Genomic DNA, 12,333 nt, shown 5'->3' with positions numbered 1-12,333 from the left:
TCTAAGTGGTGAGATTCTCGATATTTTTTCTAACGAGCATTATGTTGCTTTTGTCACCAAAGCAAACACTTTATAGCAATACAAAAAAAGAGAAAACTAAAATTGATAGACATGTAAGCAAAAGACTGACGGAGGGAGGCCTAACTTGCAAATATGCTGGAGGCCCAGGGATGGTAGTAAGGCCCAGGAGTCTGGAGGAGCAGCTGAGCTGTACGGAGGGGAGCAGTGAAGAGAACAGGAGTCGGGCTTCCACCTCCAGTCTGGAAATTCTGGCCTGGCGTGGGAGATAGAGGCGGCACAGGGGCATAACCTCAATTCTAGAGACTTCCAGCTGGTGAAATGCAGTGCTACAAGAAGGTGTCGGATCCTCTCCGTTTGTGACAGTCCCTCCTCGACCCAGGTGCATGGTGACAGAGGAGCCCCAGGCTCCCCATCCTAGATGCTGCTACTTGCCTACCTTATCACAACCTCCTTCCACCACCCAGAGTGTACCTTCCAAAATTATCCCCTCACCAACAATTTTAGGCTATACCCCAAATGCCCCATCTTCAGAGTGACCCTCGTAGGCAGGAGAACTGATTAAGAAACAAGAGCTCCCCCCACCCCCCAAAAAAAGAAACAAGAGCCCAGAACAAGGCAGGTTTCCTCAAGGAGCAGATGGCTCCGTGGTCACCATGGTAACACATCATGGTGACCTGGGATGAGACAGGGGACCAGGGAAGGCCTTTGTCCTGCCAAGCCCAGGAGGGAAGGTGGGTCTTCCCTCACCACCACCACTCCCTCTAGCTGCCTACCTCGGTGCGCTGCTGCTCCAGCATCTTCACCTTCTTCTCAGCTGCACCCAAGGCCCCCACCTCTGGGATCTTAGCTGCTGTCACACAAGCCTGGGGAGAACCACAGAAGGGCCCTCAGCAAAGCCTCAAAAAACAGTTCTATCATCCACTCAGTGCTCCCTGAAGGCCTTTACCGAGCCCCCAGTCTCCCACTTCTCTAATCTATCCACCAGCCAGGACACTACTACACATCCCAGCCATGACTAAGCCTGCTTTGGAAAGTCTATCCAGTCATTATTCCTCCACCCCTGCCCTTCTGCCCACCGCTCTCCTTCCCATGGCCACTTCTTCCCCTGCTCAGACTCTTTCTCTAAGGCACCACCACCTTCCCAAACCTGCAGCATCAACCAAAAATCCTGACCTTAGAAGGCAAGAGTGATAAGAGGTTTTTTTTTTTTAACATTTTATTAAATGTTTACTTAAAAAGCGTTTTAGAAAGATATGGCATAAAGATGTGTATGTGTAGTTAGTACATATACGTGTATCTCTTAGCTCTGTCCTCTGAGAGAGCCTAGAGCAGTGATACTCCAGTAGCAGTGAGCACACCTACTGTCCAGATCTTGGTTTCTAAATGCTATTCTCCAAAAAAAGAAATAGGGTTCCTTAGAGAAGTGATTGATTCCAGGGACAAGGGAAAACAAGGAGAGTTTGGAGTATCTTGTGCCAAAAAATGAGAAAGTGCTGGGGCACTTGGGCGGCTCAGTCAGTTAGGCATCTGACTCTTGGTTTCAGCTCAGGTCAAATATTAGGGTTGTGACTCTCTTGCTTGAGATTCTCTCCCTCTGCCCCCGCCCCTTCTAAAATAAATAAATCAATCTTAAAAAGTGCTCAATAATAACAATATAAAAAAGAAGAAAAGCATGTCTAATGGGCTGGGAGACAATTTGAAAGAGCTTCTTATGGCCAAAACTGGAACATTTTAAACAAAATTATAACTCATGGTCATACTGGATTATAGCCCAAAGAAAATAAATATCCTTGAGTGCATACTGGTAGAAAGGAATAGCTGAATAAATAAATAAGTGGGGGGAAACAGGAGGACTCCCTCTTACAGAAGAAATCTGAACATGGAAGGAATGAGGGAAATTCAAAATCTACTATAGTAATGATCGTTGCAGGTGGGATCCACCATGGATGCTAAAATTAGTGAGAAATGTAAGGAGAAACTGGACATATGCACGGATTTAGAGTTCTTCCTCAAAAATAAGTATTTATTAACGATAAGGGAAAAATTGGTTCCTTTATTATGGAGAAATCAACACACACACCCCCTCAGCCAAGCAATCACTGTGGGCAGTAATAAGATATGCTGACGTCAGGCGCCCTTGCCGTGACGCACCATAAAGCTCACAGTGTCACTCCCATGGTGCTCTCGCCCAAGTGCACACCCTTCATCTAATCACAAGGAAGCATCGGTTAAACCCCACTGAGGGACACGCTACAGAATCACTGGCCAGTAGAACTCAAAGCGTCACACTTGTGAAAGACAGGGCGAGCCTGGGAATGGTCACAGGCTGGCATACGCTAAGGAAATGTGGGGTCCCCAACTGGCGGCGCCCGCACAGAAGGTGCAGGAGGAGGATGCCAAGTGAGCAACTGGCAAAATCTGAACAAAGTCTGTAGTTTAGTTAATAGTATTGTTTATTTTCCAGTTTCGATCATTGAACCACAGTTATGTAACTTGTTAAGGGGATGCGGGAATTCTCTGGACTACTTTTGAAACTCTTTTGTAAATCTAAAGTGATCTCAAGATAAAGTTTAAAAAACATTAAAAAAAAAAACAACTAGGAAATATTGAGGCGAAAGGGCACAACAAGCTTCGGAGGCCGGCAGTGGAGTGCTGGCTCTAGGTCCGAGGCCAGGCCGGCAGGAGCCACAACCCACGCCAGCTCTGGGCCTTGGTACAAGGCTATCGAACAAGATGGGCTCTGAAGGCCCTAACCTATGACATCCAGTGGGCTTGTCAGCATTTGTCCTGGGGTCACTGCCCACATTCCCTCCATCCCTTGCCTTCCTGTCCCCTCATCACTCCCCCAGGGCTGGGAGTAGGACTGGAGGAGGGGGGTGATCTTGAGGGTAGAACTAGTGAGGCTCAAGTAGCCCCTGCAGGCTAAAGTCTACCAGCATGCCACAGAACCAGGGCTGGGGGAGCCCTCCAGGGACCCTCGCCTTTAAGAAAGGCAAAGGATAGGCCTGCCTCTAGAAGCCTGCTGCCTCCTTACAGGGCAAAGAGTAAGAGGGGATCGGGGCTCCTGGGGGGTACACCCTGAACCTCCACAAAGAAGAGAAAAGTCAGCCCACCTGGCTGCTGGCACCAGAACCGCCATTAAAAGCAACAGCTAAAGTTCACGGTTTACCGTGCGCCCAGCACCAAACCTACTTTACAGGCACTCACATCCCTGAATCCTTCCCCCATCCTTTGAGGCAAGTGTTGTTACAGTTTCCATTTTATAGAGGGAGAAACAGAAGCCACAGTTGGTTTAGGTAACTCATCCAAGGCGGCAGTGCTGGCAGGAGGAGCCAGCCTTCAACCCACATGCGGCTCCAGGGCACTGGCTCTGCCGCCGCCGGTAAGACATGCCCCCCTGGGACCTTCCTCCCTGGCAGCCTGGTAGGAAGAGCTGGGCCTTCAGGGAATCAAGCCAGATGAGGGCCCGGGAAAATGAGGAGGCCTGCCCACAGAATCCCACACCCATGGTGGCCAGGGAACCCACAGGAGATCAGGGGCTCCATCAGTCACTTCCCCAGGAGGATGAGCCAAGGCAGGCTCTGCCCTGAGGGGTAAATGGAGGAAGGGAGGGGTTTCACAGACTGGAATTCAGAAAACCATTTATCAGCACGTTTTGCTGACCTATGGCTCTGGCTTCGGCTTGTCCGTGTGATGGCAGGTGATGCAGGGATCTTGATGACAGGAGGTCACATGACCTCCCCACACCTCCTGCCACAGCTGTGTCATGGAGTAATGGACCTGACCCTACCTAGCCTACGTGTAGAGTGGAGATCCAAATAGGATGACAGGTTTGCAAGTCCCGCAGAAATTCTACATTGCCATGTAGTAACAAGGAATTAAGTTATTAGGATAATTGCTGCCATTACATAGGTGTGGGGTTTGTTAAAGATGTGGAGTCCCGCTGTGCAGTCATTAAACCCCATTAAAAGGGAAAAATCTGTCAGGAAGAAGTTGGGACTCAGCTCTGCAGGAAGGAGAAAGACACAGACTGGGCAAGGGAGGAGGGCCAGCAGGTGCCTGGGAACTGGATGTGAGCCACAGCTAGGAGGGGCCGTGGAAGGGGTGCCAGGCCACAGCAGTGTCAGCTGACTCCCACTTTTCTCCAGGTCACAGGCTCCAGGGCATAATCCCCGGAGCTTACCGGGGTCCACTGAGGGGCTTTCTCAACCCAACACCCTAATTCTGCTAAGAATATAAGATGTTAAACTGACCTTTGAAACCCACCCATCAGAAACCTTCACAAACTTCCTCTCTGGGCCTGAGAGAACATGTTTAGGGAATGTGCCCAGACTGTGCGAAGGACTCAACAGTACTTTGTGCAGGCAGTGGCCAAAGGAATCAGAGCTGCTCAGCCTGGAGAGGAGAAGGTCTGGGGGGGCGGGGTGGGGGGGCACCAGCCAAGGTCATGGCCAGCAACCTGCGTGTGTGTATCCCGGGGAATCAGATGTTGAATGAGGGCTGAGGAGTGGAAGCTCCACGGGCAGATTGTCAGGCTGAGCTAAGGAGAAGACATCTGATGAGAAGCTGGTAACAGGGGAGCTGACTGCAGCAGCAGGAGGCGGTGAGCTCACTGCCACATGACGTGAGGGCAGAGGCCAGGCACCAGGGATGGAGGATGCTGGAGAAGGAGTTTCTGGGCACGTACCTGCTGCTGTCCGGCCACCCCCTTCTTGCCTACGCCTTCTATCTTTGGTGAGCCTGGCTGCCCACAAGCATCGTCTTTGCCACAGCTCATCAACAACTTCTTGAGCTCCATGTTTTCCTCCCTGGGTCAGAAGCAAACAGAGAGGTCACATTGCTGGCCCCGCATTGAGGCTGGGGTCCGAGGACCTACTACTCATGTGAAGTGTAGCTGTGCCCTGGAGAATACAGCAGGATCCTGAAACCAGCCCTCAGCGGGAACAAAAAAAGGTGTAAAGAAGGTGTCCTTAGGCCACTTTGCTGTCAATGTGGGCTTCTCTAGAAGTCTCTGATCATCAAAGGCAGGGTTCCCCAACTGTGGGAGGTCTGCATACATGAGATCTCTAGGACACATCCAAACCTGTATTACACGACCCTGATGGCACTCCAGGGAGAAAGTTACACCCTTTCCAATGAGCTTCAAACCTCCTGTGTAGAGCATGGAAACAGTCCTGGCTGGTGCTAACAGGTCCGGAGTTCTCCTCCAGGATTTGCTTGTCTTCACTGCTCGCAGGGAGAGTAAAGTGTAGGCTGCAGGCTCAGACCCTTCCATGGGCGGCGGCACTTTGCCAGAACTTATTAACACCCATTTTCATTGTATTTATCAATGGAGTTATCCTCTATTCATTATAGGTAATGTTGTTTTCCATTCAGTCCAGAGGAAGTTTTCTTTTTATAATAACATTAAGTAAAAATGTGATTAAAATAAAAGCAAATTCTTAAATCAATAAGGTGACATAGGACATAATAAAAGTGTTGATGTGGGTTCAGGCATGACTGAAATAGGGAAAATATTTCTTTATGTTCTATTTGCCAGCTAGGTATCTATGTAGTAATAGAAAAACGGAGAAGCAAAGTGGCTTTCCCAAGGGTCACACAGCAAAGACCTGCACTGTTGCCTCCCAGTCACGAGTCTTTCCTCTAGCCTGGGTCTCAGACCTGTGGATGGAGTCATGATGGCCCCAAACTCCCAAGTGTTTGGCTACCCAGAAGTAAAGAGGCACATGCTGACTCAAAATGGCACAGTGACTCACTAGTTAGACATTACGCTCTCTGGGCCTCAGTCTCCCCTCTGCACAATGAGGAGTCTGGCCTGCATAGTATCGAAGGGCCCTTGAAACTCTGACAGTCAAGAGCAGTGTTTCTCAAGTGTGATCTGGGGTCTACCTACGTGGTAATCACAGAGGCCCTTGGGAAAATGCCTAGGCCTGCTTCACACCCACAGACTCAGGATCTCAGCAGAGGAGGGAGCGGTGGGAGTGTGAACAGGTCACGCCTTCCCTGACCCTCAGTGATCCTGAGGCCAGAAGGCACATGAGGGACCCAGACTGTTAGCAGGAAAAGAGCAGGCCTCGATGGTGACCAGCAGATGGCAGCAACGTCCCGCACCCTGTCCCAACAGCAGGCTGGCCTCTCCGAGGACAGGCTAGGGTGGCAAGTTCCCCAGGAAGGAGCACAGTTTGCACAGCCCTTCTTCTGAAGCTCTCAGGGCACTCTATAATGGCATTAAAAGGCCCAGAGAGGAAACACCAAGGTACCCAAGGAGAAGGACCAACAGACCTGCCATCCAAAGCCTCAGAGCCCTCGGCCCTCAGCCCACTGGTGCCAGGCACTACCCTCTTCTCCTGCCCATCTGACTCCTCGCTCCAGAGGAGCCTGGACTTACCGCAGCCTCTCAGCAGCCTGATCCCGCTGTTCCAGGCCCTTGTCCAGCTTGGCCTTCAAGGCCTCATTCTCCTTCCGAAGCTGCTCACACAGGGTCTGCAAGGCAGAGAGGCAGATGGGGGCGAGGTGAGGGAGGGGGTGCATCCCAAACCCAGAGTGATAATGGAGGACAAATAAGACCATCAAAGTGTAAGCACCCTGTGGCCTGCCAGTCACCTGGCGATACCTGAGGACTCCTGCTGGAAGCACTGCGAGGTGAGGGGGCCTGGAAGATGGCTGACCAGGCCCAGGGCCTCACAGACGGGAGGGCAGGAGGTGCTTCCTAGGACCGTTGACACACCGTGTCCGTATGAAGTTACTCTTTCGACAAAAACTTAGCGAGCACCTAGTACATGCTGTGTCCACGGCTAGGTGCTCTTCCATTCGCTGCCTCATGGGAGCTGTAGGGCTTCCCCAGAGCTACATAACTCATCTCTGTTTTCAGAGCAGGCTGGTGCAGGTGAAATAATTTGCATGAGGTTGCACAGCTGCTAAGAATCACCACTAGGATTACACTCCATGTGGCAGACCTGAATTGGCATGTCCCTCTGCATGCCCCCGCCCTGCCTCATGCCACGGGCAGGCGCAGAGAGGGGAGGAAAGGCCTGTAGCTAAGCTGGCTCATGCACAGCCGGTGGTATTCCCTGCCTTCCACCCGCTATCTTGTTTCCATGTCCCAGACTCTCCTGAAAAGTACGCAGCAGCAACACGTATTCACTTCTGGGCTGGTCCCGGGCACAATTCTCTGGTCTCTCTCCCCTGTGGCTGTGGCTGCCTCATATCCCAAGGGGCATGAGATGCTGGAGTGTCTGTTGGCCTGGGCCTCTCAATAATTAAGGAGCAGAAACAAGCCTCTGCCATATGTAATCTGAGGGAAAACTATGTTAGCCAGGGAATTGTTTGTTTCCACAGCAAAACCTAGCTCTTTCCGACTAACACCGGGGAGACCTGGGAAGGCTGCATGGAGGAGACAGCCTAGAAATAGAGGCTGGTAGGACATGAGGAATCTGTGGCCAAGAGGACAAAATACTACTGTGACTGGTTCCTGGGTCTAGCAGAGGCCTTGCACCATATCTGCCTTTGACAGTGTTTGTTGAGTGAACCAACAAACAAATCAATGAATAAAGGAGGAGGAACTGGATTAATGTGCCTCCACCCACAGGGTAGGCAAATACCCAGGATGCTGTGGCCCTGGGCAGGAACAGAATGTCCTGCTCCCAATCACTAAGTGAAGGTCAGGACGAGATCTCATGTGCTGTCTACCTTACAGTCCAGAAGGCTGTTTCCTCCGAGTCTCTGGGGGATGTCACCAAGGTCATCGCCTTCTATCAAAGGGGCCAGAGAGCTTACCTAGGAAGTGATCTGATCATTCATTCACTCACTCCCTCAAAAATGCACATGAAACACTGCTAAGTGCTGGACACTGGGATGTGGTGGTGAATATGACAGACAAGGTTCCTACCCCATCTTGTGAGCCTTATGTTCTAGCGGGGAGTGCAAGGGAAAGAGATCAAACACAGCGTAAGTAAACCACCTAACAAGATAAAATGATGACAAACTATAAGAACAGCGAAGAAGGAAACACACAAGGGAGCTCAATATATAAAAAATACTAGAGGTTGGCAGGACCCTCATTTATGAGGCCTGGTATCAATCCCCATTTCAAAGCCAAAAAGCTGACACTCACAGGGATCTCACGCCACACAGTGTACCAGAGTCACCTCCCCAGAGCTTGGCTTGATGCCTCGAAACCTCTCTGATGTCAGAAGGATGTCTCCCTTAGCCTGGCCCCCCAACAAGACCCTCACAGTGGACTCCAGTCACTCCCCTCACTCCCCTCAACGTGTGCCTCCCCCACGGTGGGATGGGCGTCCTCTGCCCCTCACATCTCTCCTCACACCTGGACGCCCTTCCTGCTCTTGTCAACCCAGCCCCTCCCAAAGTCGCACACAGTAGACTGCTCCTCACCCCCACTCCCCATCAACCTGAAGGTCTTGAATGTCTGCTGACATGAATGAGACCACAGATCAGTGACTGGTACCACGGAAGGAAGGAGACTTCAAATTAAGCCTTGTCACTAAGGTGACAGGTGCTCAGGTGCTCCTAGAACCAAGTTTCAACATCTGGGAGTCCTTCCCTACTCAAGGCCCATGAGGCTTAAGATCCCCTGTCCAGTACAGATGACCGATCCCCATGAAAGAAAAAAGAAAAAGTCATTACTAGAACCATTCTATCCCAAGGCCTGGTCTGGCCTAGGAAGGAATCTGACTTCACTCCCACCATGCAGGGAGGGCTGGGAGGCAGATTAGGATGATGCTTAGAACATGGGATTTAGAACTGAGGTCTGAATCCCAACGTAGCACTCACTAGAGGCAGGGTTGCCGCGACCTGCCCACGTCCACGCCCGCTGGTATCCCCAACCGTGAAATTTGCATTGGCCACCCACATTTTCCAAATTTCCTTCCTCTTCCTCATACCTTCCCACAACTTCCTTACCTTTCTCGCCACCCTGAACGATAAGTCAGCCCCCAGTATCACCCTCAGAGGTGCCTGTGGTACCCCTGGCTTCCCAAGAAGAGCTGGAGGAAGCAGAGAGGGAGTACACCTGCATACCTGGCCACCCTCCCAGCCGGCCTCACCTGCAGGATGGAGGTGCGCTGCTCATTCTTGTGCACTTTGGAGGCCAGCCGGTTGAACTCGAGGGCCATGCGGCCCAGGTGCATGAAGAGCTGGCTGCGGTCCGGCTCTTCGGCACACACGCTCAGCGTGGTCTCCAGGCGCTGCAGATGCAGCAGCAGGTTGCTGTCCTCATGAGGTAGGGGACCCAACTCCTGATGGGAGGGAGGGCACACGGACCACTCATCACCAGCCATTCTCCCTCTGCTTCCCCATGCCTCATGACTCAGTTTACCCTCTGAACCCAGCTCAACCCAGGGAAATTCTCCAGTTACATAGGTTCCCTGTCTGGGGCTGACTCACAGGGCAGGACCTGGGACTCCCAGGCCATTGGCTGGCTTCCCAGCAGCAGAGCCACCTTCCCACACTCTGGGCCTCACTAAGTGTCTGTGGGTAAACCACTCGTCCACTAGGCCTCAGAATCTTCCTCTACTAAATGTACACACCCTCCCTCCCTCCCATCTACCTCACAGGTTTCTTTCTTTTTTTTTTTTTTTTTAAGATTTTATTCATTTATTCATGAGAGACAGAGAGAGAGAGAGAGAGGCAGAGACACAGGCAGAGGGAGAAGCAGGCTCCATGCAGGGAGCCTGATGCGGGACTCGATCCTAGGACACCAGGATCACACCCTGGGCCGAAGGCAGGTGCTAAACTGCTGAGCCACCCAGGGATCCCCTCACAGGTTTCTCAGGAGGGTGAACTGACATGTGGAAACTGCAAGCCCAGGACAGGGGTGTCACTTTATCTACAGCACTGCTTCTTTGATTCGGGGACTCTTGACCAGGAAGCATCTGCAGAGACCAGAAGCATCTGACTTCTATGTCTCTATGTGTATCTTCAGGATAATGGTCCAAACATTCAACAACTCCTTAGAGGAGCCAAGAGTTAAAACAGGTCAAGAACCATTGCTAAAAAAAAAAAAAAACAACACAAACAAAAACCATTGCTCTAGAGGGATCAAAGAGTAGATTTAGTAGAGTATACAATTTAGTAGAGTATACAAGAAATGAAGCATACTATGGGCAAAACAGTCCAATCTTAATAATTAATCAGTCTCTGTCTCTGTCTCTGTCTCTCTCTCTCTCTTTAGCCACCTCTCCTCTGTTTGGAACATTCTTACCAAAGACAATGGTGCCTTAGTTATGCCAATACCATGCCCAAGGATCCTCACTGGCACCTTATAGCTCACTACATCGAGCCTGGCTCCCCTACCAGGGATGAGTACCCACCTTCCCCTGCCTGAGCCTCCATGTGCCAGGCCCTGTGCCTCCTCAGGTTTCATTCCCAGTGTCCCCTCCGCTCAACATTCTCAGTCCTGTCCATGTTTCAGCTCCTCTAGCTGCCTAAATATTTATGGAAGTTACAGACATCAGTGCCACAGGGAGCCTCAGGGCTCAGGCTGGAAAACCATAGTATGGGCAGAAGGAACTTGCCTGAAGTCGCCCAATGAGTCAGTAGCAGAGCTAGGACCGGAACTTAGACTTCTGACTCTTGATCCAGTGCCCTGCCACACTGGGCTCCCTTGTCTCTGCACTCTGCGGCCCTGGAAATGCCCTACAGCCACAACTTGGCATGTAGTCAATGCCTATGTAATACTGCTAGCACCTTATCCTAGCAGAATAAAGCTGCTTCTTCAATTCTGCATTCATTTCCCCACTGCCTCTTCCCACAAGAGGTGGTGACTGCTGCTCTATTTTAAAGGCTCATAAATTGCTTCATCCCTGCAATTTCTCCAACCATCCTGCAATCTCCCAGGGGGCAGGGAGGCTGTCCTGCCTTTGCTTGGCACAGACTAGGCACACGGTGGGGATAAGGAGGAAACTATTAATAAGATGAAACTACTGGTCCAAGGTCATAAAGTAAAACACTCTCTGAGCAGGGCCGGGGGATAGGGGCTGTCTCTTCTCCTCTGCCAGCATCTCAGAGCCTTCAGCGATAGAGCAGGATAAGTAGGCAAAAGCTCCCAGGAGACAAAACATGAAACTTTCTGATACTAATATGGTGAGGTGCCACCTGTCACTGAAGACATGCTACTGGAAGCTGGATGACCACCTGATGGGGACCTCACATTGGGCACTGACAGATGCGACACGTCACCAGTGAGCCAAGGAGCAACATCGGCCTCCTAGTCCTTGGTGGGGGGTAGGAAACAGAGACCAAGGGGAAGAGTTAGGCCGCTTACTGCCTTTATAACCACCACCAAAAAAATCTCAAAGTGGACACAGAGAGGGAAGGAGGAGAGAAGACGGCTTTAAGACTTTTGACGAGGAATATTCTAGATCTTTTGCAATGGTTCTCCAGTAAGTCTACCATTTTAAGGGACAGCAGAGAGGGACACGGTTAGAATAAAAGCAGCAAGTAGAATAAGGTACAGAAAGGATGCTGGGTAGATGCCCCCAGAGCTGGAGGAGTGTGTATGTGTGTCTGTGCGTGTGTGTACACACAAATGCCCTAAAGGGGAGCCTGGGAGGAGCAGAGAGCCTACACAAAAGGCTAAAGCATCTGCCTTAAGCTATTTTGGGTTTCTCTGACCCTTTCCACTCCAACCGGTGAGGAGCCCACAGGCCCAAAAGCTGAGTCACAGTTTGTGGGGGTGCTCAGCACAAGGCTGAGACCAGCAGGGCTGGCAATGTGCCCAAGCTTTCTCAATGGTTGGGTGCCTGTATGGCCCAAGTTGGGGAAGTCAGCAGCCAGGAATTTGCATATGTGAGCGAGAAGCACCCCCTGCCCAGCCCCCTGTGGATCCCCAGTGACTCCAGAGTACCCAAGGGATCTGAGCAGATCCTGTTGCCTCTCAGCCTGGGCCAGGTGACCAAAACAGAGAGGAGACATGGGACGTGCCAGGGACCTGCCATCCACTCACCATTGTGTTCCTGGTGCGGCCACCATTCACGGGTGGAGATTTCTGCTCTTCAGTGGCGACCACTTCAAATTCAGAGGAGGTGCCCTGTACAGAAAGGGAGTTAGGGATGGCCTGAGAGAAAAACACCTCGGCCCTCCTCTAGGGCCTTGTGACTGAGGGCAGCCCCTCTGTGCAGAGGCTGAGCTCACAGGGCAATTCCATACCACTTCCTGTGAGACCACAGAGCAGGATTCCCAGCAGGTCCGCCCGCACTCCACTGTGTGATCTGAGGTCACTTTCCCCTCGGTGGTCAGTTTCCTCATGTGTAAAACAGGGATGGTGGGAATAGTGCCCTTGAACCACTAGCA

General features: G+C 51.4%; 1 protein-coding gene across 5 annotated transcripts in view; it reads right to left on the bottom strand.

Moving 5' to 3' along the window:
- TNIP1 (TNFAIP3 interacting protein 1) overlaps positions 1-12,333 on the bottom strand; it is a 49,253-nt gene that overhangs the window by 12,145 nt on the left and 24,775 nt on the right. For all 5 annotated transcript variants that reach the window (XM_077895839.1, XM_077895842.1, XM_077895840.1 and 2 more), the window contains 5 exons: positions 11,987-12,070; positions 9,087-9,278; positions 6,410-6,504; positions 4,709-4,829; positions 795-884 (listed from right to left, as the gene is read on the bottom strand). In XM_077895839.1, coding sequence (XP_077751965.1) covers positions 795-884; positions 4,709-4,829; positions 6,410-6,504; positions 9,087-9,278; positions 11,987-12,070 — 582 coding nt within the window. The remainder of the gene's footprint in view (positions 1-794; positions 885-4,708; positions 4,830-6,409; positions 6,505-9,086; positions 9,279-11,986; positions 12,071-12,333) is intronic.

Source organism: Canis aureus, chromosome 4 (assembly GCF_053574225.1).
Source record: "Canis aureus isolate CA01 chromosome 4, VMU_Caureus_v.1.0, whole genome shotgun sequence".
In the NCBI taxonomy this organism is placed as follows: Eukaryota; Metazoa; Chordata; class Mammalia; order Carnivora; family Canidae; genus Canis; species Canis aureus.
This window is presented reverse-complemented; position numbering and strand designations above follow the sequence as displayed.